General features: G+C 34.8%; 7 protein-coding genes across 12 annotated transcripts in view; 4 read left to right on the top strand and 3 right to left on the bottom strand.

The window, feature by feature from the left end:
* Positions 1–4,306, top strand: part of LOC108545848 (membrane palmitoylated protein 7-like protein metro) — a 16,704-nt gene extending 12,398 nt beyond the window's left edge. The window contains exons 12-18 of the mRNA XM_017897643.1: positions 3–115; positions 635–825; positions 2,225–2,354; positions 2,948–3,088; positions 3,168–3,352; positions 3,430–3,653; positions 3,734–4,306. Coding sequence (XP_017753132.1) covers positions 3–115; positions 635–825; positions 2,225–2,354; positions 2,948–3,088; positions 3,168–3,352; positions 3,430–3,653; positions 3,734–3,857 — 1,108 coding nt within the window. The 3' untranslated portion in view covers positions 3,858–4,306. The remainder of the gene's footprint in view (positions 1–2; positions 116–634; positions 826–2,224; positions 2,355–2,947; positions 3,089–3,167; positions 3,353–3,429; positions 3,654–3,733) is intronic.
* Positions 4,307–4,389: 83 nt separating this feature from the next.
* On the bottom strand, positions 4,390–10,310 carry wus (TM2 and DnaJ domain-containing protein wurst). Of its 4 annotated transcripts, none has more exons than XM_017897741.1 (6): positions 10,210–10,310; positions 6,563–7,295; positions 6,181–6,328; positions 5,469–5,833; positions 5,291–5,398; positions 4,390–5,222 (listed from the first exon to the last, which is right to left on the bottom strand). In XM_017897741.1, the coding sequence occupies exons 2-6, from the start codon at positions 6,857–6,859 to the stop codon at positions 5,013–5,015; spliced, it is 1,128 nt and encodes a 375-aa protein (XP_017753230.1). In that variant the 5' UTR covers positions 6,860–7,295; positions 10,210–10,310; the 3' UTR covers positions 4,390–5,012. The 4 variants fall into 4 exon arrangements, with proteins under 4 accessions (XP_017753230.1, XP_017753232.1, XP_017753233.1 ...); XM_017897743.1 differs by lacking the exon at positions 10,210–10,310 and adding an exon at positions 9,993–10,041; XM_017897744.1 differs by lacking the exon at positions 10,210–10,310 and adding an exon at positions 7,853–7,904.
* A 690-nt stretch (positions 10,311–11,000) lies between these two features.
* On the top strand, positions 11,001–13,457 carry LOC108545921 (U2 small nuclear ribonucleoprotein auxiliary factor 35 kDa subunit-related protein 1). The gene is made up of 4 exons (XM_017897740.1): positions 11,001–11,285; positions 11,659–11,960; positions 12,048–12,590; positions 12,671–13,457. Exons 1-4 carry the CDS (start codon positions 11,028–11,030, stop codon positions 13,455–13,457), a joined length of 1,890 nt encoding a protein of 629 aa, XP_017753229.1. The 5' UTR covers positions 11,001–11,027.
* Positions 13,458–13,976: 519 nt separating this feature from the next.
* LOC108545977 (putative serine protease K12H4.7) lies at positions 13,977–17,957 on the top strand. The gene is made up of 10 exons (XM_017897865.1): positions 13,977–14,194; positions 14,264–14,445; positions 14,549–14,781; positions 14,852–14,987; positions 15,064–15,130; positions 15,253–15,463; positions 15,538–15,670; positions 15,755–15,924; positions 16,007–16,164; positions 17,879–17,957. The coding sequence occupies exons 1-9, from the start codon at positions 13,997–13,999 to the stop codon at positions 16,114–16,116; spliced, it is 1,440 nt and encodes a 479-aa protein (XP_017753354.1). The 5' UTR covers positions 13,977–13,996; the 3' UTR covers positions 16,117–16,164; positions 17,879–17,957.
* LOC108545976 (alpha-tocopherol transfer protein-like) lies at positions 16,252–22,070 on the bottom strand. Of its 2 annotated transcripts, XM_017897864.1 has the most exons (8): positions 22,037–22,070; positions 20,712–20,863; positions 18,347–18,612; positions 18,083–18,242; positions 17,953–18,014; positions 17,344–17,537; positions 16,890–17,103; positions 16,252–16,760 (listed from the first exon to the last, which is right to left on the bottom strand). In XM_017897864.1, exons 3-8 carry the CDS (start codon positions 18,519–18,521, stop codon positions 16,555–16,557), a joined length of 1,011 nt encoding a protein of 336 aa, XP_017753353.1. In that variant the 5' UTR covers positions 18,522–18,612; positions 20,712–20,863; positions 22,037–22,070; the 3' UTR covers positions 16,252–16,554. The 2 variants fall into 2 exon arrangements, with proteins under 2 accessions (XP_017753353.1, XP_017753352.1); XM_017897863.1 differs by lacking the exon at positions 22,037–22,070 and having other exon boundaries at positions 20,712–20,935.
* Positions 22,071–22,735: 665 nt separating this feature from the next.
* Positions 22,736–24,697, bottom strand: LOC108545911 (uncharacterized). Its single transcript, XM_017897730.1, has 2 exons — positions 24,408–24,697; positions 22,736–24,335 (listed from the first exon to the last, which is right to left on the bottom strand). The coding sequence occupies exons 1-2, from the start codon at positions 24,599–24,601 to the stop codon at positions 23,156–23,158; spliced, it is 1,374 nt and encodes a 457-aa protein (XP_017753219.1). The 5' UTR covers positions 24,602–24,697; the 3' UTR covers positions 22,736–23,155.
* A 533-nt stretch (positions 24,698–25,230) lies between these two features.
* Positions 25,231–26,318, top strand: part of LOC108545871 (protein GPR107) — a 6,174-nt gene continuing 5,086 nt past the window's right edge. For both annotated transcript variants that reach the window (XM_017897682.1, XM_017897683.1), the window contains exons 1-2: positions 25,231–25,418; positions 25,833–25,943. In XM_017897682.1, coding sequence (XP_017753171.1) covers positions 25,329–25,418; positions 25,833–25,943 — 201 coding nt within the window. In that variant the 5' untranslated portion in view covers positions 25,231–25,328. The remainder of the gene's footprint in view (positions 25,419–25,832; positions 25,944–26,318) is intronic.

Here is a 26,318-nt window from a genome sequence, read left to right as displayed (position 1 = left end):
CGTGTGAAGAAATCGGTGTCCTTCAGTTCGGATACGAGTTTCGAAGAGAAACGAGCACCTTATAGAAGAGCCGCCGTTCACGAGGTCAAGGCCTATCACAAAGGTGTCCTGCAAGGTACGCGTATTTCCTCTCTCTCCTCTCTTATTTGTCCTCGCATACCAATTTCCTTCCAATACCAATTTCCAACCGAATGGTTGCCCGTTTTCGCAATTCTTACCGAGTTCGTCATAGAGTCTGCGCATTACTCGTAACGGTTATTGTTTTCTTTGGAAATTCGTCAAGGAAAATATGCATATCCTCACAATGGACCGAACCGAGGAAACGTAGAAAATAGAAGTCAAACAATACGACGTGCTAAAAGACACAGCGAATAGAAGGATCGTTTGATTATCATTACACGTACTACGTAAAATGCTAAAAATGACTCTCCATTTAACGCTGATTTCGCACAGACGTTACCGGCACTCTTTACTATAGTTCATTACAGAAATAAATACGTCCGTCATAGTTGTAAACTATCGAGGTAACGCCTACCCGACAGCCTATTTATTATTTCTTCTATTTCCATGCCTTGCGAAACGCTGTTTGCAAAAATTCGCCTAGCAAATATGAAGCGTTACGTTTCTTTTGTAGACCATAGTACGCGCGAGGTGAACATTGTCACAAAAGTGCCGTCCTCGTGGGATACGACCTCCGAGGGCCCAGCGGCCCTCCTGAGGGCAGCCAGAGATGCAGACGAAATTGTCCTTAACGAAATCGCAGTTCAGGTGCGAAAATTTGGATTCGGGGACGTAGACATCAATATGGTTGATAGTTGCGGCAGGGTAAGTCACTATCGATCGCGTATGAAAAAGAAAAAAGAAGAAAATACGATGATAAGTTCCATGGTTCATATTTCACTTGCGAATATAAACGAGGAAAATTTGCTAGGAATAATACGAGATAAACGATAATAATGATGATATCCGACAAGTGATACCCGACTAAGCACTTTTTTACATACGATATAAGATACTTGGGTTTCTGTCAACGTTCGCGTCGTCGAATTTCGACTCCCGGCCGTAGCAATGTGTTTACAGAAAGACGATAAAAGTTTGGAAGCTCCTTATCTCGTGTGTATTCTTCTCGAGTATCGCGAGGTAACGGTTTGAAGGACACGGGAGAAATAATTTCTCTACTGTACGATATATACCGTATTACGAAAAAGCGACTGTCATCGATCGCAGGGGAACAAATTAAGAGTACTTTTAAATAAATCATATTATTCCTCGTAATCTCACGACCTAGCTGCATTGGGTAACGCGTCCGGATAAGATGCCTTGGACTATAATTGAAATTAAATTGTCGTTTGTACGTTCGGTACGAAATATTCGCCTCGAGGGGACACCAAACGAGTAACCAGAAAAGATATTTAAAAGTTTAATCACAAAATTGCCTTTGAAACCCCGTTGACCAAGGTATCTAATCTCTTTCTAACTTGTTGGAACAAAATTAAACGCGATCAACCGGAAATTATCATTTCTAATAATCAAACCGAGATTTCAGATGCGTCTGCGCGTATACACGGTAGACGAGTTTACAGTCCAACGAGTTAACGCGGTTGCTACGTTAACGGGAATCTACCAAAAAATTGGTATTGCTTAAAAAGATATTCTTCGATTCGCGTAGGATAAACAAATCTGCCTTCGCGAACTGAAAAAGCGTCGAACGTTCTTTACGCGAAAACAAGTGCAAGTGTTGTTCTGACGTGTGTTTGCTATGATGACGCACGTGAAGTAATAGCGTTCGAGCTGTCGTGTCAACGCGAGTAGTTGCTTAATAAATTGATTCTTACCGCACCAGTCCATTGTGCATGTTTTCGAGGCACAGAACGAGAAGCAAGGCGGTTGCTGGACATTCGCGTTTGTATTTATTTCCATCCCTCTTCCGGGATGAACAGTTTCGCAATCCTTTCTCCTAACGTTCGAAAATAACGTTCCTAAGCACTGGTCGTCTAACAGTTGTAAGGAAATAACGAAAGCGTCTATTGGCAGTCTATTGGCACTGTAGACAGAGAGGTAAAGAGAAGTAAAAGAACGAAAGGTAACAGAACGTTCGGCGTCTGCGGTTTAACACGGAGAAGCAAATAACTGTTCCATGGAAAAAGCAGTTTATGCAATCAGCGTGCTTTTCGAGCGAATCCTCGAATAAACCAACATTTAGATTGTTTATTTGCCATGCCAGACCGCCATCAGCTACATGGCTGGAAACGGTGCCCCGGGAATGCTGGAGTTAGCTCTCTCGTTCGAAAGGGTGGATCCGAATATTCCCGACAACGAAGGCAACACGCCTCTACATTTCGCCGCCCAGGCCGGTAAGTGGTCGCGTTATGCTTTAAAAGAGAAAACGAAGAGAAAGTGCTCGCAAATATCGGATTTTCCTTGCTTCTTGTCCGACACCCACGAGACTCTTGCTCGGCAACGAATAATCGAACGAACAGTTCGGTAAAGGATTTCTTCCACGAACGCGAGAAGATCGATACGAAAATAAAATCTGCTGCGCTAAAATCTTTCAAGGACAGCCATTTCTGACTCCTGCAGTCGTATCGTTCGTGTAATCGAAAGAATGCGGCCACGTGGTGGGCATAAATTTCATAAACACAACACTTCCCGCAACGTTAGAAAACCTCTGCTACTATATCGGATACATAATACATGCATAGGCGGACGTCAAATTTTACACTCGCGATGCCGTAAGGGTTCCACCGCGTCATCCAAGCCAAAAATAACCGATGTTAGAGTACTTGAAACGCGCGTGGTTTGCAGTGACGTACGTCGACGAAAAGACGTTTCAAGCCAAAACATGGTTGAACGTTGCGTTAGTCGAAATATGCGAACTCTTGACTCCTCGAAGGATGTAAATTCATTGGTACACGATTTAACCACCGTCTCATTCCACCCGGTTCAGGGCAAACGGAATGTTTGAACATACTGCTTCAAAGATGTCCAGACATCGAGGTGGACGCCAGGAACACATCGGGTTTTACTCCGTTGATGAAAGCGGCGCTTCAAGGAAGAACAAAATGCGCCAAAATTTTACTATTCGCCGGTAAGCCAAATTGTCTTTTGCCTCGTTTCCGGGAAAACGATAAATCCGGGAATATCGGACAGCGAAATTGAAATTTCAGGCGCCAATCCAACGTTAAGAGATCACGGGAGAGGGCTAAGGGCGGAACAATGGGCTAGATTTTGTGGAAGGTACGTGTGCGCCGAAGTAATCGAAAGGTTCGCCAGGCATCGACTCCTCGAAAGGTCAACCTCTTGTCGGTGGGGTAGCGAACCCGAACTGGCGGCAAAAGTACTACAAGGAAAGGTAATAAACCTGTTGGTAATAGAAGCCACGCGATAACGCGAGAATCCAGAAATAACAGCGAAAAGTATTTATCGCAGCTAATGCCCATTCCGACCACACCTCTATCGCCACCATCCACGGGACTCAGATCAAAGATAAGAAAAGTTTTTCGTACATCGTCCGGACCAGATCGAAATTTTTCCTTGGTTTCGCAATTAACCAGCGCTGCCCTTTGTGCAAGCAGTCCCGCACTACCGAAATCTAGCGAAGTTCCTCCAGTGGTTAAAAGTCTTCTGCGACCTCTCAGTGTTCCCCAATTAAGGTAACGATTTCAGTTTCTACCAATTGCATTCGCCTAATTCCGAATAACAGACTTTATCCTTGGAATTCTTCATTTTTCAGAGTGACGCTAGTTGCACCGCAGGATATACTTGAACAATCAAAGGACAAGCATAGCTCAAATTCCATAGAAAAGATCGAGAATACGGTAGCGAAGTCATCGCGATCGAAGAAGAAAAACAAATAAATCGACAAGTCTCATTCGCGAATCGGCAGTGTTTCTTTTGTTCTCGAAAAAGAAATTCGAGAATCTTCGATCTCCTTCGACTCAATCACTCGTTATCCGGCTCAGCTATAGTTCCTATCGATCGACGAAATTTTTGTTCCTTTCAAACTTACTATCGTTTTTAAAAATCTACGCGCATTCTCGTTTCTATACGACCAAAATTGTGCATTTTTTTTTCAACACTATAAACCTGTTTACAGAATTCAGAGTCAAAAAGAAGGATTGTTATCCTTCGTGGATAATTTATTCTGCTGTACGTTAGTAACCATTACCTTAAACTGTTTTCAATGTAAATGGTTTTAGTAAGTGTCGTATACGGGTGAAACGGTAAAATTTATTTTTGGTTCGTGGTCAATGTAAACCGTTTCAGATATTAGGAAGATAAACAAAATTCTATAGATAAAAATCACGAAAGTAAAGAATCGGTGATATAACTTCAAAACAATTCCAAATAATTATCCGTTAAATTATTTCATCCGTGAAAGATTGGCTCTATAAATTTTCTAGATTTACGACACATCAACTTGTTGGAAAGCGAACTGACATTTTTTAATTGCACAAAGACCACCAAACAAACTTATAAATAAACGTCTTCGTCCAGACTTCGTGTTATTTGTTTCTAAGATACTGTTTCTCCTTTAAAGACGGAAACGATCGTTCTTATCGTGATAGATAAAAGTCAGACGCCGAATCCATACATAAGCAAATACGTATGTGCTTATGTCATTGGTATTATGAGAAGAGAACGTGCCGACAACTACTACAAACCATGGAAATATATTTTCGTTATACTTATGTTTATAAAAACAATTTTTTGTATAAATATTAATATTTGTGTTCAATGCGAGGACGCATAGTGCCAAATTTTAAGTACCAGTAATACGCTCGACAAAAATGTATACCGCTATAACAAGAAAGAACGAGGTAGAATGTATGTTTTACAATACATTTTTGTAAGATCAATGAAAACAGTTTCTCTCCGTAGCAGCCTTTACTTATCGTTAATTTATCGAACATCAAACTATGCGTCACTTTTACAGAAAACGTCAACTAACTTAAAACGTATTTAATTGCCAAATGAAATACCCTATCATGAAGTCACTGTCCGCAACTGTGTCAATTATCGGATTTTCTATTTCGCCGTTGCCTACGATTCTTTGTCTTTGAAAGAATTTCGTATGCTTGTTGTATTTCCATAAATTTCTCCTGAGCCTGTCTCCTTTCTTCTTCGCTGCCTTTTATCTTGTCGGGGTGATTATCCCTCGACAGTGCTCTCCAACGCGCCGTAACTTCAGTTTGCGTGGCCGTTTGAGAAAGGCCCAAAACCTACGTAAGAAATTTTATTACATAAATAAATATAGAATTCATATATAATAATGAGCTACAATGCTTACTTTGTAAGCGTTTATTTCGCCCCGCGGATCTGTGAGATCTACCAGTTGTGCCCATGTCGCCCAGAAACTTTGATGCATCGCTTGATTCCACATTACCTCGAGGCTTGCCTATAAAATTTCACATTTCGTAGAACATTAGTTGTTTCAATGAAATGTATATTACATAATTTTAATTAACCTTAAGATCAAGCCATATGGGAGATGTTAAGAAGTGTTGGACAGCATCGGATAGTTTAATTTCTTCGCCCTCGCTGTCGGTAATAACAGCATTGAAGTACAAGTACGATCCTAATAAAGACACATAAATCGCGACAACTAAACCAAGATAAAAGATTCTTCGAAAGAGGGATCTTTTCTTCTTTGGCTTCAATCTCCATTGCTTGCTGAACGTATCGAAGCTTAAACTAGCAACAACGACCATCAAAAATACCCACGTGCTGTCATCTCCGATAAAGGTTAATGTTGGATACAATAAATATGCCGAACACAGAGCAATCCATATGGAACCTTGCTCCCTGCCAATATTTCCGACCGTCCAAACACCTAAATAAATACAATTGTTAGAGATACAAAGAATATCCTACACGGAAGTAAATGGAAACGAAGAAAATAAATATTTCATGAATAAAATCCTTGAGAAATTATTAATTACAAATATAATATGAAACTTATATATATAAATATATTTTACTAGGTCATGCTACACTACTTGAAACATATTTTTAAAAATATTCGCGCTTTAGCAACCTACATTTATTTCAGCGTACTTAATCTTATCTAATAATTATATTCAATGCACAAGCGTACTGTTAATAATCATAAAAGATAAGTTTAACAAAGCTAAAGTGCATGTATCTAATAGCGAATTTTGTAATATTTTTAGTTTTTACCTAAAGCAATGACTAAAGGTGTTAGGATTAATAAATGCCTAAAATTAATTCCAAATAGTTCATCCTCTGGAATGGCGTTACGAAATATTTCGGCCCAAAAAAATGCGACCGCATTTTCGGTAACGAATCGCAATGATGAAAATGGTGGCTGAAATCAAATGACAAATTTCGTTAACACTTCGCTTATACGACCGATTCTTATTCTTCGACGTTTAACGAGAAGAATGTCAGCTTGTTGCGTGTTAAAATATCGCATAATTAATTGGGGTATACCTATTTTGCATAAAAAGTATTATGTATATATACAATTAATTGCGGTTTTGTTTGTTTATTCGGATTTTTAAAATCAATTAGTGATCTTTTTTTTTTTTTTTTAACATACCTTGCGATTGGTTCTAACTTTCCGTTTAAAATCATTCAGAAAGTTGGGATCATCGTTCGCATCTTTCACGTACGTGGGTATCCTGTAGATATCCCGAAGCCATCCAAGACCAAAGTATCCACCAAAAGTACTGAAATGTACAAAAGCATGGAGGTCCCGTTCCAAGTATACGTGGTGTATTCCAACTAGACCTCCGAACCACCACAATACGTAAGCCCAAAATGTCGATTTTTTCGGCGAGCTTTTACTCAAACTCTCGGAATGACCATTTTTCAACTGCATTTTTATTTCTTCCATGGTACTCGGATTAATTGTGCTTCGAGTTACACATTCTTCATTTTAACAATTGATTGGCGATATATTTATTTGATATTTTTTATTTCGTTGAAATTGATTAAGTAAAACAGCTAGGTACACATAGTCGAGGCGTGCAACACCACCGTCTTCCAGTTTCGCGAACTGCACTGGTAACTTCTCTATACTATTTATGAATTCTCGACAGCTACCATGCAGTTTTTTTATTGTTTTCACACCGAACAATAATAAATTATTATCTGCTACCTTATTTATGTAATTAATCTTCCTTGAATAACACAAGTGCATTTGTCATCGTTTCTGATCGTTACCGCGAGTGGTTTCACCATGCCGGTTAGTACCATTCGTAGTTCAACGCTCTGTCAGGTATAACGGTATATTTGCAGGTCCGTAGCAATGAAATCCTCGAACATGGATCCTACAAAGAGGAACCTAAATTAACAATCAAAATAAATGTCCAATTCAAATGATAAACATATTAATTACTAATCGACGATTTATTTTTGTAAAATATTATTTAGCTTTTGTTACTGCGCATAAATTAAATGACAGAAAAATTTACACGACAAATCTATTTAGTCGATATCTATAAAATGTACAACTTAAATAAACAAAAGTTTAATATATCTTCTTTATTAATATGTTTTCAATGAATATGATATACATTCCAAGAATATATTTTTATTCATGCTACGAATTCACAACACTAAATGCGTATATTGCGTCTAAATGCGTATATGCGCCTAAATGCGTATATTGTGTCTAAATGCGCATATAACGTTTAAATACGCATATAGTGTATAAATGCGTAGTATATCCGTGTAAGTGCGTAGTATATGCGTATAAGTGCGTAGTACATGGGTATAAATGCGTAAATATTAAAATGCCTTAGACGGCAACTATATTTTATTTTTTGTACTAGGATAAGTGTATAGGACGTTCGTAACCAGAATATATTAGATAGAATATACGTACATGTACGTTGGTAATAAGTTAGGTAGGAAGTTTATATAACAAAACACTGTTTAGCATAAAGTTGGTATTCCTTTAAATTACGCTAATAGGTTATGAGTCCAATATTTGTACAATAGTCTAAATTATATTAAAAGAACAATAAGAGCATATTTCTCCATCATGCGGTTAAATAATACAAACTTCTAAATTTGAAGGTGTAAGGTCGAATTAAACATCGCCAAATCCAGACGAAAAATGGATAAAGGTTGATCAGCACTTCTTAGAAATAGAAAAAATGATACTAATTAGGGCAAATCTCCCAAATAAATATTGGAGAGTAGCAATCTGCACAGCAAATTATCTGCATTATAGAACAATTATTAAAGCAGCTGATGTAATGCTGTATGAAAGATGACATAAAAACAAACAGTTAGTGTAACACTTGTTTGTGTTCGGATTAAAAGTATGCGTGTATGTAGCCGAAATTCGAAGGAGAAAGCTAAATCAAAAAGTAAAAGGGATAATATTTGTTGAGTATGCACAAAATGTCAAGGAATATTGTCTACTGAATATCATCACTGACAAAGTAGTAGTAGGCAAAGATATAAAATTCTTCAATGAAGATTATGAATTTGAAGAATTTGTTATCCCAAAGAGACAAGACCAGGTTAATACAGATGTCATCATTGATGATATATGTAGAAGAAAGAGCAGACTGAAGTATAGAAAGAAGAAAGTGAAAGAGAAAATGAAGTTGTAGTCTTAAAAGAATTTCAGATGCATGACTCGACTCAACAGAGATGTCAAATGTTTGTTAAGAAGCAAAATGGTAGGAGTATTGCTGCTGAGATATTCCAATTATATGAATGTACAAAACAATGAGTAATAAAATCTGTGAATCGGAAGCATATGAAAAAACAACGTTGCCAAAGAACAGTGAATAATTCATGGAGGCAATGAGAGATGAAATGAAACATTGACAGTTGCATGAAAATACTAATTGTGCATAAAATATTAGAAAAGGACATTTATAAAGCACAGTCAAAAGGTTTTGAGAAAAGAGACAAGGAATGAGGTCTGTAAACTGAATAAATATATAAATATATCAAAGTTAGGATATGATATAAAAAATTAAATGAATTAATTAAATAAAATTATATACAAAGTGAGGTACATTTATGTTTACATAAAAAGAATATTCATAATGATACAATTCATATTAATGTGTATGTAGACATTATTGTAGGAAACACAAGAATTATGTATGTAACAGAGATATTTAAAAAACAAAAATAACATTTTGTTTTAAGAGATTTAGATGACATTAATTACTATAAGCCAATAAAGGAAGGAAGGGATGAAAATGATGGGTGAACTTATTAATATCTGGTTCAAAGAATTTTTAAACAACTCCTGCCAATAAGTAGTCAACCTGAGTTTCAGAGAGATTAGCAAAATTCTTTTGATTCTACTACATTGGATTCTATCTATACGTGTGCACCCATGAGATAACAAGGATAAATTAGTTAGGACATGTGTGTAAGTTGATAATAAGTTACATAAGATAAGTTTGAGTCACAGACAAAGATTGTCTTCCCTTGACAGATTGTGATCTGCCTTAATTGCGAACAGTCCAAGAAGAAGCACATACTGTTGGAGAAACCAAGAACGGTGTTGTGATGCAGCGTGACATCTTGGTCCACACAATGGCAAGAGCATATTAGAGCAAACCGGAGAAGACCAGAAGAAAGCTACTGTATTTTCTAGCTCCTCCATGGTGCATTGATAATGTCCACCGTGGAGATTTCAACCAGTTTATCATAAAATTATTATTCCTTTATATCAAGCTAATAAAAGATATACCAAAATAGAATATTAAACACCTTTGATCCTTTACATACAACATATATATTTTAAAAATTTCTTTCTTTACAATGTACAATGTAAATAAAAAAATCTGTAAAAAGGTAGAAACATAAATTATAAGTACATGTAAAGTAAATATCCCAATTTCTAATTATTTAAATGTTTTCTGGTTATGAAAGAAGTGTAAACAATTTTTTTTTAGTCGAATTCAAAAGTAATGGGTTATTATCTTAATAATACATAAATGGATAAAAAATTTAAAAAAAAAAGTAACAGTGTACATATTTTTGCTTACTATTTGTACCAATGTTAGATTATGCTACAGCAACATAGGCCCATATTTCTACTAGTTTATTAAATTTTCTGCTCATACGAAGCGTAATTATACTTAAAGATAAGTAAGATATTTGTGGATAGGTTTTATAAAATAGAGTAAATTAAATTTTGAGGTTATATTGCCATAATAGAAACACGGACTTCACGGTAATTTTCTCGTACTTAAATATACTCACCTATTTTCTATTTATAATAATAGAAAAAATAGACACACTCAAGTGGGAAACACAAGATGTCATGTTTTTAAAGCAAAGCGAATCAATAATGAGCATTTCAAAAACAATTACTAACTTCAAATACTGAAATCAACTAACATGAAGTTGCTTAGCGTAGCTAATTATGAAGTGATTAAAGTTACTAGTAAAGATGTGAATTTTGTTGATTCATAATTAGAAATTAGGACACTTCATTTATTCCTATCTTACCCCTGATCTAAATTCTTTTTTACTACAAATTCCATTTTTAAATGAATAAACATGATCATAATATTGGAGTAAAAGTCCCTAGAAGCAATGATTTCTTCTGATGCTAATAACTTCATGCAATCAAATAATATTTATCTTAAATCACATTAAACTGTAATTTCTCAGATATCATACATGTAATACATTATGTACTATACAAGAAAAACTAAGTAAACTATGAACCATTTTCGACCAGCTTTCCCTAATTTTGACAAAAAGTTAAATCATTTTCTCTAAGTTTTATTTACGTTACAAAATGTTTGGTGTATCTCTTCGTACCGAATAATGTGAAAATATCAACGGAAATAGAATCATGCTTTATTATACAATTTTATATTTCAAAACATAGGGACAATTTAGATCAAAGTCTCCCCTTCCAAACGTAACATGGCGACGTGCACGTGTTCTCTACATTTCTCCATTGGAATCAATTGTCAAACGTGTGACAGATATATTTCGCGAGTCTCAGAAAATTCGTGATACTTCAGTATCATCTGGGATAACAGAATAATTTCTCTCGTAGAAAATGCATGGTAATGGAAGGAAGTTGTTCGACGAAAAAGAGCCACAAGGAGTGGCGTAGAATAGCGAAAAAGGAGCGTCGAAGACGCCTGCGTCGTAAAGTGGCCGCTCAACGAGAACTGGACGAGAAACAACTGAGGGCAGCACTTGAGAAAAGCGCGGAATATTTGAAGTGGCTTGAACAGTGTGAAGTTGAGGAGAGAGAAAAAGAAGCTCAGGAAAAAGAAGAGAACAATCAACGAGAAAGATTATGGTTGGAGGAAGAAGTTAGTTCACAAAAAAAAATTATTAAACTATTATTTACACAATATTAACGACCTTCCTTTTACAAGTGCATACTCTATTTGTCTTTATTTATGTATTTTTCCCCCTTAAATTTAAGAAAGCTATTAGCCAACGATTGAGTAATACAATGCACATGTTGTCATTGTCGAAATTACTTTGTTTTTATGATCGATTGCATACATTCGATTAATTATAGAATTATCCACAAAAATTTTGTTATAACCTTAAAAATAATGTTAAAATGTGGATACCAAAACCTGTTAGTTATTACATAATCCTTGTAAATTAAATGTTCATATTAATTTTAACAGAAAATATACACGTAATGTTTTACATTATTCGTAATTTTCTTAGGAAAAGGCCCAAGAAGAATGGCAAATTTTGCAGGAGAAAAAGCAAAAAGCTCGACAGTTACAACTCGAACAGGAAGCGAAAATCCGACAAGAATTTGAAGTGAAACAAGAAATAATTCGCAAAAAACAAGAAGAAGAGAAACGTAGAAGGGAAGAGGACATTAGAAGACGAGAACAGCTACTGAAAGAGATTGACGACTATATCGATAGTGGAATCAAAACTCCGGAAGCTTTGCGTGAAGTTATCGATAGCCAACCGGGTAAAGAACTTTGTCCCTTTTTTACAAAGACAGGTGCTTGTAGGTAAGCAAAACATGTTCCATTCGAACTTTATTAAACTATAAAAATAAATATGACACTCAGGAAGTTATATATTTTACATATTTACAGATACGGTGATACTTGTTCGAGAAATCATCGCAGGGTATGTTTAAGTAAAGTGATACTAGTACCTGGTTTTTATACACATTTTTCCTTGGAGAAAAATTCAGCCGAGTATGACACAGATATCGCTCTCGAATTTGAAAGTTCGGAAACTCGACAACATTTTCGTGAATTTTACAAGGATGTCGTTCCGGAATTGGAGTCATTTGGACGAATAAAAACTTTGAAATACTGTTGTAATACCGAAGTTCACTTACGGGGAAATCTATATGTCGAATATTACGCTGAAAGAGATGCTGCCAGGGCTTTGAGAAGATTAAAAGGTCGATGGTATGCTGGTCGGCAACTCAATTGCGAGTTTGTTAATTTGAAATCATGGAGAAGTGCTGTATGCGGAATGTCAAAATGTCCGAAAGGGAGGGCGTGCAATTTCTTACACACTTTTAAAAATCCGCACGACGAGTACGATATTAAAAGTCCACCGAGATGGGCGAAACAACTATCTTCGTCCATTCAAGAAGTTACGATTACTAAAAAAGTTGAACATAGGTAATTTTAACAATTACGACCCTATATTGTATTGCTATTATATGTTATTGATGTTTTATCTGTGTACTTTTTATATTTAGAAGTAAATCAAAGTGGGAGGATATTAGTGACGTAGAGGATAGTAAGAATTGGAGATGGTCCGAATCTCCCGAACCCGAGATAGACCACCGTTCAAGAAATATTGAAAAACGCCGTCATCATTCCAGTGAGAGGGATCCTCGACAAAAATTGACGCGCGATAAACGGTACGAGCAATCTGATAGAAATAAAACTATCGAAAACGACGAAACGCCGATCAAACGTCATCGGCCAAGTTCCAGAAAACATTTCGAAGAAAAGATTAAAGATGATGATATTTTGAATGGTCGTGAGTTCTCTAGGAAAAGATCGAAAAATTACCCAAGAAAAAGGGAAGAGGATAACAATTACGATATATCACCAAAACATTCTCGTAAAAGGTATTCGAGAAGTAGTGATCGAAGTTATCGTTCGAAGCTTCATAAATTTTCATGCAAATATTCTAAAAAAGAAAAAGAGGATGTCGAGAAAGGTAGATATAAATTAAAAAATCATAACGAACTGTGCGAAGATTCTTCGAAAAGAAAGTGTAGGAACACACCCGAAAAATCGAATACCGAAGAAACTGTCGATGCAACAAATTTATCTCGAATAAAATCTAAATGGGATAAAGAAAATTCAGAACAAATTGATTCTGACAGTACGCGATCTTCTGATTCTGATTTTTCTGGTACCATCGAAGATAAAAGTATCGAAACATCAGAAACGTCACGTGAATTTTATAAAAAACTGACCGACGATGAGTGGGCTACGACAGATTCTGAAAGCGAATCAAAAGTCAAGAAATAATATAATAGACGTTGAGTTTATGTAAATTTTTTGCAATCGTGATGTCGTTGAAAATCGTTGCAAAAAGTTGGAATGAAATTACTATAATTTAATACATAAGTACCTTTTCATATCAAAATATATTTAAAAATAAAATGTTTCATGTTTAATACAGTCCATTCTTCCTATCAGTCCTTTCCTCGATTGTAGAAAATAATTAAAACACTCTGAACAATTATTCTTGAATGAGATATTTCAAACAACATACCTTTCGCGTATCAATGTGCGTGTTTACAGTTTGATACCTTTTGATGGATTGATCGTGTATTTCTAAGTCATGGTTGCGTACTTACTATTATCAATTCAGAGAGTGCGTATATGTCAACTTATCAGATAACTTTTTCCAATTTCATTTAACGTCAAGAGGAACCTATTATCTCGCCACAATGTAATAAAGCAATCGGGAAGAGCATTTTATAAATCAGTATCGTACAAATGACTTGACCGTTCATCGAATTTATAAAACTGATCGAAGTTGTTTATCATTTGGAAAATTCAATATGATTTTCTTAAACCTTTTCTTGTTATTGTGTTTTACTTGTCGCCTTGGGCATGGCGTTGGGCTTCATGGGTTTCATTTTCGTGGCTTAGAAGAACCACGATCTTTGAACAAAGCAAATCCCGAAAATATAACCGAATCATGGATCGTACAGTATGTCGATCATTTCAATCCCCGGGACAATCGCACGTGGTCAATGGTACGTTACGGTGTTACATATATACTTAAGGTAACAAACTTACGCATATTTATATTTTCATGTCGGTAGCGATATCTTGAAAATTCAAGATTTTTTAAAAAAAATGGACCGATTTTGATCATGATCGGAGGAGAATGGGCAATAAATAGAGGTTTCTTGGAAGCTGGTTTAATGTACGAGATCGCCTCTTCTCATAACGCGCAAATGTATTATACCGAGCATCGATTTTACGGCAAAAGTAAACCAACTGAGTAAGGGATTCATTTCTTCTTCCACCGAAGAATTATATTTGTTTCAGCTTGTGATGCTTTATCAACTTTCTTATTACCTTTCGAATCGTTGAAACAATTTCAGAGATACAAGTTCAGAAAATTTGCAGTATCTAAGCGTAGATCAAGCACTGGAAGATATAGCGTATTTTATCAAAACAAAGAAAAGGCAAGAAAGGTTTAAGAATAGCACTGTCATTGTTTTTGGTGGATCTTATGCTGGAAGTGTTGCAACTTGGGCCAGGCTTAAATATCCTCATCTCATCCAGGGTGCACTGGCTAGTAGTGCTCCAGTTCTCGCTAAAGCTGATTTTTATGGCAAGGAATAAAATTATTTGTAATTCAAGTTAGCTTTCGTTGGAGAAATAAAAAACTTCTTCGTTTTTAGAATATTACGAAGTCGTGACCGAATCACTGCGTAAGTACAGCCAAAAATGTGTCGATGAAATTGAAGCTGCATTCGTTGAAGTCGAAGAATTATTAATCACTGAAGGTGGCCCGGAAAAATTGAAAAAATGGTTCAAGTGATTATCGTTTGTTAATTTGAAATCAATTATATCTAATACCATGTGTAATATTTGCTTAAATTGTACGTTTCAGCTTGTGCGACGTTCCAGTTGCAAGATATTTCGACGATGAGGGACATCTAGAGAACCTTTTAGCTGAGGTATAGTTTTACAAAAAATATCCTTCGTTGCACACTGAAACGGGGATTAGTAAGTTCTCGAAAATAATCGATGAACATCTGCAATTATAAAACTGTATAGCTACCCATTTGTTCTTGATTAGGAATTTGCTAGCATTGTTCAATACAATAAAGTGGAAAACGGTCAAACAAAAATCGCCGCTTGCTGTAAGAACATGACTGCTTCGTATTTAGGTAGTCCTCTTCAAAGATTGGCGCATTTGGTTTCAAGCAAAGATAAATGTTTGAAAAATAATTACAATAAGTTTGTCAAATTATATCAAAATCATACATGGGATGCTCAGCCTGATATAAGTACGTTGTTGTAAAAAGGCTGTGTGAATTATTTACATATCTTCATCGCAATTTTTACAAATCGTTATTTCCAGTGAGGCAATGGTACTACCAGACATGCACGGAATACGGTTATTACCAAACGTCGAATTCAAAGAATTCAATATTTGGAACGTTATTTCCATTACGATATTTTACAGATATTTGCCGCGATTTATACGGAAATTAGTACGTGTTTTCAAACTTTTTTTGGGTACTTGAAAAATTATTTCCTATTGAAATATGTCGCTAATTTTATGTTTCATTTTATAGTTATGATCGCATATTTTTGAACACCAGAATTGAAAGAACAAACATAATGTACGGTGGCATACGGCCAGATTTGAGAAACGTAATTTTTACCAACGGAGACGTTGATCCGTGGCATGCTTTATCTGTTCTTCAAGATCTAAATACACATTCACCTGCCATACTTATCAAAGGTAACGAAACGGGATGTAACTTGTTGCTAAAGTATAGAAAAAATTGTAAATTATCGATTAATCGATCAAACATTTCTTCCAGGATCTTCACACTGTCGTGATTTGTATAGCGATTCAGATACGGATGTTGAAGATCTTATTCAAGCTAGAGCTAAAGTACGCAAGATTATTGGAACCTGGATTTCTTCTTAAGTTCGATGCCGTATTCATCGTTAAAAAACAAAAGGGCATAAAATGAGTGTAAGAAAATATGAATTTATTTCCATTGATACAGTCTTATTTACAAGCAATCAAAACGAGATGACATACAACCTATAATTACTGCACGTAAACCAAAGTTTCGTCAAATACGTTTAAATCTGATATTATATTTAAGTATATAAAAATCGTCGATATTTATTTATCGTTACTTACTGAACTTTACGAGATTCATCGAGCACAAAAGATAACTGCGTCGATCGAGATCGAGATCGAAATTTCATTGCTTTTTCTTGTACACGAATATTATCTTATCAAAATTTATCTCTCACAATCTTACTACTAAAAATAATTCGATACAAGAAAAATATCAATTACTTGTTCTATCGATAGAGTAAATGTTGTTTAGAAAAATGTAATAATGCGCTGCAATCAATCGACTTCGAGTTTTCTGAAAGAACCGGTGATACCGTACATGGTGGAATCACTTGAGCCAATATCGGAACAACCAAAACCTTGTTTCAGCGCTGATACCGCACCTTCTCGAGCCTTTTCCGAATACAATTCCAAGGATACTCTCATTTTATCATGATTCAATAATTTCGGTGTCATTTCTAGCAATTCCTTTCTCCATAGTTCTATGTAATGAAAATTATTTTCCACGATAGATACGATTATTAAAATTAACATTTCGCTACATTTTACTCAACGGGATTAATACACCTAATTGCAAATATCGTTGACGAAATTTTCAACTCGACACTTACCGATCATTTCTTTCATAGGCATCGTACCACCGTACTCTTTAGGCAACATACTGGTGTCCATTTTATTATTGATTGCTTCTTCTAAACTGGTATAAATTTTAACTCGTTTCTTTATTTTTTCGGAAATTAGGGACATACCAAAGTCTAGAGCAAATTTCAACGAAGGGTGTGTATTAATTGCGTGAACTTCCTTATGCCGCATCGGTATAGTTCGCTGAAATCAAAGTTTCGTTTATTTATTATGTCAGATATCCAGTTTCTAGTAGCGCGTCATTTCGAAAACAGTTCGAAAATTGCATTACGACCATACGTAACACTACATAATCATTTTCAAACCGAAAATATCGTAGAATATTCAACGAAAGTGAAATAGCCGTGAAAGTTTGTTCCCGTATTCGTCCCCGTTGCAACACTTTGAAATTATGACATAAGAAGAGGTTTACGGGTATCATACCTCTCCGTTCTTAACGATACGAACAGCTTCTTTGGGAGTAAAGAGTGTCAAATGAGGGAAGCTGACACCAGCCCCATCGGCGAAATGAACGAAACCTCGTATTTGACTTTCCTCGTCTTCCATCAAACATTCGTATGTAATCGCATGGATTCTACACATGTCGGCATTCGTGTACTTATGGGGATCGAAAACACCTGAAAACACGCGTTCCACGCGTGAAGCGGAACGTACATATGACATATAAACGTGCATGCAATTACGGAGTACATAAGATCGTGCTATTCCTTTTCCTTCTATGGTGTAATCTCGTTTCGGTGTTATTAATAATCGTGGTAACGAAATGACACGTGTTACTTATATTCCTTCGAGAAACTGGAATCAACGTAATAAATAAAAGATAAAAATAAAATTGCATCGATCAACGGCTGTACACGTCTCGTCGCAATCGTTACTATTTTTCAAGGAGACATCGTGATAATATTTATAACGGAAAAAAGAGGAAGGTTGAAAATGATCATTATATGCTTGTTTCCAGATATTATCCACGTCGGAATATGTAATTAAGTTTCGCAAGAGCAATCACGGGAGACGTGGTTAAACCGAGATTACCTGGTCTAGCAATTACAACACGACGGCCTTTAGGGTCGCGTCCTGGCGCAGCGAACAGATATCTACGGAAACAAAAATTCTTTCACCATTACCATTATCGAAGCACGAAATCATATCTGTCTAATCTTACCCCAGGGACAATAGTTCTTCCATCGTTGGTTCCGTAATGTCTAAATTATTGAAAGCAGGATGATAAACTTGGCGTAGCAGCAAGTACCTCTCGATTGCCTCTTCCGCCATTGGGACATTGAATTTCTTGCATCTCAAGAATCTTAGTAAAAATTGCCCATCTATCGAACGAAAAGCGTGTCATTACTGTCTACGCGGCAATTTTCGCGATTTAACCGCATGACTACAAACGCTAATATTTAAAAATAACAAGCTGTTTTCTCACCAAGACGACAGTTTTGAATACGCGGATTCAATTTTATCCAATTACGAACTTGTTCGAGAGCTTGATCTCTGGTATTTTTATCTTCTCTGAGTTCCTCCTTGGCTAACTTCTGCGTTTCTTTCGATAACGTGCATTCGTAGTTATCTTCCTCGGTTACCCATTCGATCGCTCCCATCTTGTTCTCTTAATTTCTCTCGAATTATAGGCAGTAGGTAAGAGCAACTTGAAATTTTTGTTATCCAAAATATTGTCGATTGGTCGGAATTCTAAAAAATCATTTAGTTCCCATTACGAACGATCTATCGGTAGTTACTGTCCCTGTCTTACGCTTTTCAGAGGATATAACAGCGATAACTGCAGGTTTTACACGTGATATTCAAAGTAAGGTTCGTCCCGATCTTTTGCAGCGAAACGAGGTCAAATTCGCTTCCATTCGCCCTCTCGATCGTCAGCTGCACTCTCTTTAACGAACCGCTGACATAGTTTCCCGATATCGTTCAAAGTCACGGTGTGAATGAAAGTTATATCGCGATGGGAAAGAACACGCTCGAAATACTTTCTTTCGATCGCGCCGTTCCGTAATTTCGTAAGAACTTAGTTAATAGCAAGTTAAAGATCATTTTTCGTGACGTAACAATTTCGTCGCTTTATGATATAATGTTCGAGCAAGTACGAATACCGCACAGCATTACGTGTTCCATGATAGCAACATGTGCCCCTTGCAAGCGAGTGAGTGACTTGTTTCGCAATCACTTTCTCCGATTATGTAATCGACCAGGTTACGCGCCCATCTTTGTTCTCCGATTTTGTACGGCCGACTAACATCGTTCGATGATATTTCACTACTTGGCTATCCCTACGTTAAGTAATACCTTTCATGTATTTGCTTTCTAATGGTCCTTTTGATTCGCTACTTCAAACTGAATAATTTCTATAGTCGTTTCATGATTTCATAAATAACGATGTTCACTAATTACATCTGCCAAGCTTATTTTTTTAGGCTGCTAACTTTGATTGGAAGATCGTCGGGAACCGATTAGAAGCGAAGTGCAGCTTATTTTCGTTCTATCCTTTAACCGATTCAACACTTTGGAATGTGGAAATCAGGGAAAAAGACGCTAAATATGACAAAAAGAATAGGTTCGTTTCAATGTTTCTTCTTTTTTTTTTTTTTTTTTTTTTATTTTTGGAAGTTATTGTCTGCACGTCTTTGTTGTTGTCAAATTTCCTACTTTGCAAGGCAGATTTGTCGAACAAGATTCTTTCGCGAATAAAGTGTGTTATACGTTCAACCAACGTAATACTAATGGGTTTATCGAGCAACCAGGGAAATAAACCGTGCAACTATCTTCCGTGTAGAAAGTGCTACTTATCGTGTTATTACTACTCAAGTTCTTTCTCCGATTCCACTACCGTTCGCCCCGTAACTAGTAATACATTTTTGCCGGAAAGTATTACGTCAATTAGGCCGACAGGTCTGTTAACATCCTTCCTTTCATTCTCTCTTTCTCCTGAAATTACGTACTTAAGTTCCTTACGAATTCATAGAATTCAACTGCCGAAAGCTAAGAGAAATAAACTTGCGATTCCATCCAAAAGCTACAAAAGAAGTATAAACAGTTTAGAAGATGAAAAGTTTTGAAGTTTCCTGTGCGTATTCTGTATGCCATCATGCCGCGTTATTCACTATCGTTTCATCCTATTGATCAGATTCAATAACTATGAATTATCATTATATATATAGACTACGAATGTAGACTACGTCTACAGATGAGCTCTTTTACAAATTCAATGTCGCCAATTTGTTTGATGCCCTTGGCCTCTAGAATTTCTGCCCTCTAAATGCAAGGTCGACTTACAATTGCTGGTATTTAAAATTCTTGCGACATCGGTTCGATGAAGTACATCGAGAAAAACGATCGATGTGCCGCGGGACGTGATTAAAATTTGTTGCGTACTGAATGAATTATCATGCGAATAAGAAGTGTTCGAGATGTTGCTAAGAAACAAACTGATTTTACGAATATCTGAACCTGATATCTATAGAGCAAAAGTTGGAATATATCGAAAAAGTTTTCAATTTTGTAAAACTTAGCTACTAGAATGTAAATCGTACTGAAATATTCTGTTAATTTTAAATTTGGGCACCGTGACGATACAATTCGTACAATTTGCTTTAGAGATTTTTATTTCCAAGTATAAACCTATTAATTTCACAAAAATACGATTCAAATTTTAGATAGAACGACGCGTTGTCCAATCGTGAAAATTTTCAGCATTTTATCGTAAAGGAATAAATTATTGAATCAAAACAAACAAAAAAACTTATTCTTTAATTTACAAAATAGAAAAATATATGACATACCCGATTTGTAGTCGCGCAGGTGAACACTTGGAGGAGACTGTCTCCTCTTGACGGTCGACTGCTCTTTTATAATTTCCAGTTACACCTTTCTTCTACCTCCGCCTTGGAACTCTTGCGGTAACTTTTGCCGCCGAACTCGAGAGATAGAAACCCTTTCAGGAAAGTATTGCACCTTTATTTACACTCTTATTAATTGAATTTGATTAAGAATTCTGCCTGACGGAGAACGCGTATAAGCTATTCTGTGAATTTGCGATGAAGAGCGAACACCGAATGCGATGGTTTAAAAATTGCTCTTCTTTTATAGATAGGTCGCATAATCGTTCACTGAAATGATGCACGGTGGTCGTTAATTTCGTAACGACTCTTTCTTTTTCTACAACCAACCATAATTTTACAAAACATTCAAAAAATTGTGCTTTTGTCCAGAAATGAAAGTACCCGTGTTCTTTGTAACAATTCGCGCGATAAAATCTGTTGGCAATTCGTTTACGATGATTCTCCAATAAAACTAGAGGACGCATAAATCAGAGGTAAATTTATATAATTGTGAAACGACCATTTCGAGATTCGCTACATTTTTGGTCCGATTTAACGATAAGGAGAAAAAGGATGCACGAGAAATTATTACGAATGCGATGCTGGTATAAAATATACCTGTTGTGCGACATACTAGCAATTGCTTTTAAATTCAATCAAGCAGTTGTTTATTTCATACCGATGAGCTACGCGCGATAGTATCAATGTATAATGTTCAAAATCAAAATTCTGCAAGCGCATAATCACATCCTATTTTCTAATCACCACTATATTCCACGCAACTATTTCTATCTTACATCATCGATCTACGTAACAAGCAATTAAGGAAATTTCTTTTCTACTGGTCTCGGACTCGAATAAGTTTTGCGATAACATATCGGAGCTCGTTATTAAAAAATAATAACAGATTTTGCTTATATTAAATGGGGTAATACGTACATATAATTATAATTCAAATGAGATGATATCACATATTCGAAAAAGATATAGTATCGTGTATCGACATAATAATTATTACTAACGATTACATTCAAACTTGAAACAATATTTCAAATGTCAGATCTTTGCTAATTTTAAGTAAATACACTTTAATCTCTCAATGACAGCAGAGAAATAAAATTATAAATGAAAAATGGGGAAGAAAAAGCATTAATGTGACTTTGTAGCGAGGTAAAGTGTTATGGTTTTGCATAACGGTAGTGATCATACTGACATAAGTGTACGTAACAGTTGTTTCAATACTGTTTTCGTACCAGGCTTTGACACGCAATAGTTGGAGTACTTACCATCTGAAAGTGAAATGTAACTGCATTCATAGAAGTATTCTGACATAGACGAGATGTAACGTAGACATGTCTTATGAGACATCGTGTCACATGAACTAAGAAACACCTGGAACTTTGTTATGCTTTCCAAAATTTAAAATGATAAATTTAATAATACGATTTAATTTCTAATAAGCGATAAATGTAAATACGTTGTCAAATGCTCAAGAGCAGTTATATCATGTCTGTAGAATGCAATATCTGCTACTGAAAAGAATTTGTATCTTTATATGATTATATCTTGATAAGAGTAATTAGTTCTATTTTAACAATTGCGGAGCCAACGGCGGATCTTTTTAAATCCAAGCATACATAGAGCGGGTCTTGTGACTCACAACAGGTGTACTATCACTACACACTGTTCCAGTACGTATGATAGTAGCAAAAAGTGAAAAGAACAGGCGTTTACAAAATTTCTGACAATGTCAAGCGAGTTCTGCGAGAAAATATATAAGCGAGTACCTAGATCTAAAAAGACCCTCTAATGGTCAGACTGTTAAAGACGCGCTAAGCATGTATTAATGATTCACGTTAAGATGAAAAACTATCAATACTGTTAGATTTACTCGTTTATTAAATAATTATTAAACAATAGTCTGTAGTTAAAGTAGAAGTACAAAATTTTCTTTGTCATTTAAAGTAGATTGTACTTACACGGGGTTTCATTCAAGAAGTGAGTACGCCTTAATAACGTGCGTGTTAACAAATATAAGTTAATAAGTAAACAAGTCCCATGCCTACAAGCTACTTTAAATTTTACAATAATTTTTCCTAAATGTTAATATGAATCGTCATGTTTAATATTATGATTCATATGATATTCATTAATAAACGATATAGAATGACGCGGTAAAGGTCGTTAACAGGACTGAAACTAGCGTATAAAATTCTCACCTAAAGATTCATTGTAGAATGGTTGAGGTTTCTACACGTGTTTAAAGATTAAACAGAATCAGAAACAGTATTCTCGTTGGTAATATTTTGAATACCGAAACTTTCGTAATGGAGGGTGCTTAATTCTCTAAAATTTCTCGCATTAGAAAAACAAAGGAACATATATTTAATAAATAAGTAACTAAATCAAATTTTGGCTTTACCAACAATCTGTACCTTGGAATAAGCTCTTTTGCAGCCATTACCAAAAAGTAGTAAGCTTTGTTCAATTTCGTTTATTTGATCTAATGTAAGAATTAAATTACTAGCTGCTGCTGCCTCTGTTATGCAAATTTGTAATGTTTCTTTATTTAATGGTTGAAAAGGAACAATTAAATAAACAATTTCTTTATTGGCCAGTGCTTCATGAATTGTATTTGCACTTTGAATTAAATCTACCTTTCTCTCTAAATTAGTGTTTACTTCCTCTGCATTAAAAATTCCTATTACGGTAATGCATTTATCTTTTTTTTTAGTTAATTCATTTATTACATTAGAGAAGGTATCCAAATCTTTCATTTTTAAATTTTCCATAATAATTAACTGATATGAATCAACTGAATTTAACGTGTTTATATCTGTAACATGGTCTATATACATATCATAGATCAAAATGTCTTTCTGCAAAGAAAAATGTTGCGCTATAATTTGTGCAGTATAAGATTTTCCAACGCCTGTTCCACCTATTAGACATAAAACTTTTAAATAGAAAGTATCTTCACTTAAATACTTAATAATGTGTGAAACTGCATTTTCTTGTCCATGTATCTTTTTCTGTAATTCTTGACTTGCATTTAAGAATAATGTTGTGCGGTTACAAACTCTAGCTATATCACAGCTGCAAAACATTGCAATTATTACTGCAACTATTGGTAATATAAACAAACTTAAGCAACTACAATAACACATATTCCGTTTCTTTTTTGGTAAAGTTTTGCTCTTTATTACCAGTGGTCTAAATTTGTTTTTTATATTTTGATATGTTTTACTGTTTATACTTTTTGTAGCATCTTTTATCTTTGCTTCATTATTTGCTTCCTCGTAATTTCTAAATTGCGCAGAAGAAGAATGATCAATTTCATTTTTTGTATCTGTATGTGTTATAGAGCAATTTGATGAAAAGTTTGATTCGTTTGTAGCATTTGTATTTTCAACTTCATTGGATAATATTTCATTTGATATTTTGTTTGATATAAATTTTGGTGCTTGTAAAATATGACTACTTTTACAGGATTGTCTCTTAAAAGAATTAAATGTTGTTAAGTCTGCTGCTGTCCGATACTGATTACAAGTTGTATTATCATCTTCTATCAACTTTTCTATTTGTCTGCAATTAAAAAAAAAAGGATGAATCATTCTTGTCACTTTATCATCGAATATAGACACTACAAATTTCTACCTTGTGTTTGCATGTTCATCGAAAATTTTTTCATAACTACTTTGTCTAATCAAGTCAGTTTGAGTTTTCGACTGGTAGATTTGTGTTACGCAAATTTCATGAGATGATGGCGTTTCAGAATAATTAAGAACTTTGGTTAATTTCCAATCCTTATTACAATCTAATAATTTTAATGCTGCGAAATGTTTTTCCATTCCAATTTTCAGAAATCACTGGGCGTCTTATCTGAATTCAAATGACGTCAGATATATATAGCATTCAGCAACGAAACGAAACATAACCTCAACAACACTTTGTTTCTTTTTTTAATTTTTGTATTAATAGTTTTATGAAATTTTAATTTCGGAGCATGTATTTCAAAATATCTTTTATAATAACGTTACCTTCAAACTTATAATCTAATAAAAACTTTAAAATACTTATATCTAATTTTAATTTATAGTATGTATGCAATCAAAATCACTGTTACAATTTCAAATGTCGCTTAAAATGAAAGAGAAAAAGTAATTAATATTCATACAATGTCTTTTCGTTTTAACTATCTATTACGTTAATTACTAACTGTTATTATAAAAACTAGTCATTTGAAAACTATAATTTTCGATAAAATTGTATTTACTGCACATTGAGTTACCAAAAACTAGAACAATTTGGTTTAATATAAATGATGTAAATAATACATGTATTTATGCATATGTCTATTATATTTATTACAATAATAGAACAATAATAACTACGCATAAAAATATTTTGAAAAATTGCGCGTAGTCCAATTCATCCGTTCCGTCTAACCAAGATCACATTCCTACTGTCCAAGCTCAGTTTCTGCTCGTGTATCGATGAGCAGAGATTGTGTGTTTTAGATATGATTACATTTTGTATTTTCGTGATGTGACATTTCTCTAGTGAAAAATAGTAAAAATGCAATCGATACAATTAGTGATACGATGTCTTTGGACTATGTCAATATTCTTATTAGCAGCGGGTAGAATTCACAAACTTGAAATACGGGTTAGTTCAAAGAATCTTGACTACTAACGCGTGTATATTTACCGATTATTTTACTAGAATTCTTTCGTTACGTCAATCACAATCTAATCAATTATCGAAGTTAAGCGTGTAATATATACATTAAACATAATAATTATTACTCTAAGAAAAAGCATTAAATGAATTACATAAATGAATAGTATATTGTAATACCGTATCGACAATTATGTACAAAGTTATTCTTATGTAAACGATTGCAAATATAATAAAGAGTACGAAGCTTTCTCGTTAAAAGTTTGCTAACAAAAATTACGGTATATAATTAATAGGTTTACTGTATAAATTATTGTCTTTGCAGAGAATTTTGTTCCTCGTCGTTTAGTTATAGGTTACGGAACTTCCGTACACTGTGCTTATGGATGTTGTATGTTACAGAAAGATGTAAGGCGATATATTGCTCTTAGTACCTTCGGTTTCTACAAAAAAGGCACTCTCGATGTAAACCTGATTAATTTCAAGGCTGAGCCTTTTGACGAAAATTCCGTGGTGAGTAATAGTAACATGAATGTGTTCACATAAGGTTACGCGTCGTCCATTCACAGACACCTGTTTCTATTTTTCGTCATTCATCTTGCTAAGTAACCTTTAGAAAAATATGTGCTCCAAATCATTTTCGAACACTTATCGCCAAGATGTATTATCATATCGAAATCAGCATTTTGACGAATACGTACTTGACGATGTTCCAGTATCTTATTACAATTTTTGGAATTCCATAGAAATTTTTTTTTTTGTAAAAAAAAAAAAATATTTTTAAAACAACGCTAACGTGTTCATACGCCGTTAACGTATAAAAATTGACGGTTTCAATGAAATAGTTAATATTAAATTGTTACGTTATAAAATAGTCGAACAACGGTT

The sequence above is a fragment of the Eufriesea mexicana genome, unplaced genomic scaffold (assembly GCF_001483705.2).
Source record: "Eufriesea mexicana isolate 0111107269 unplaced genomic scaffold, ASM148370v2 scaffold572, whole genome shotgun sequence".
NCBI classification, from domain to species: Eukaryota; Metazoa; Arthropoda; class Insecta; order Hymenoptera; family Apidae; genus Eufriesea; species Eufriesea mexicana.
The sequence above is the reverse complement of the archived record's forward strand: the minus strand, read 5'-3'. Positions and strand labels throughout refer to the sequence as shown.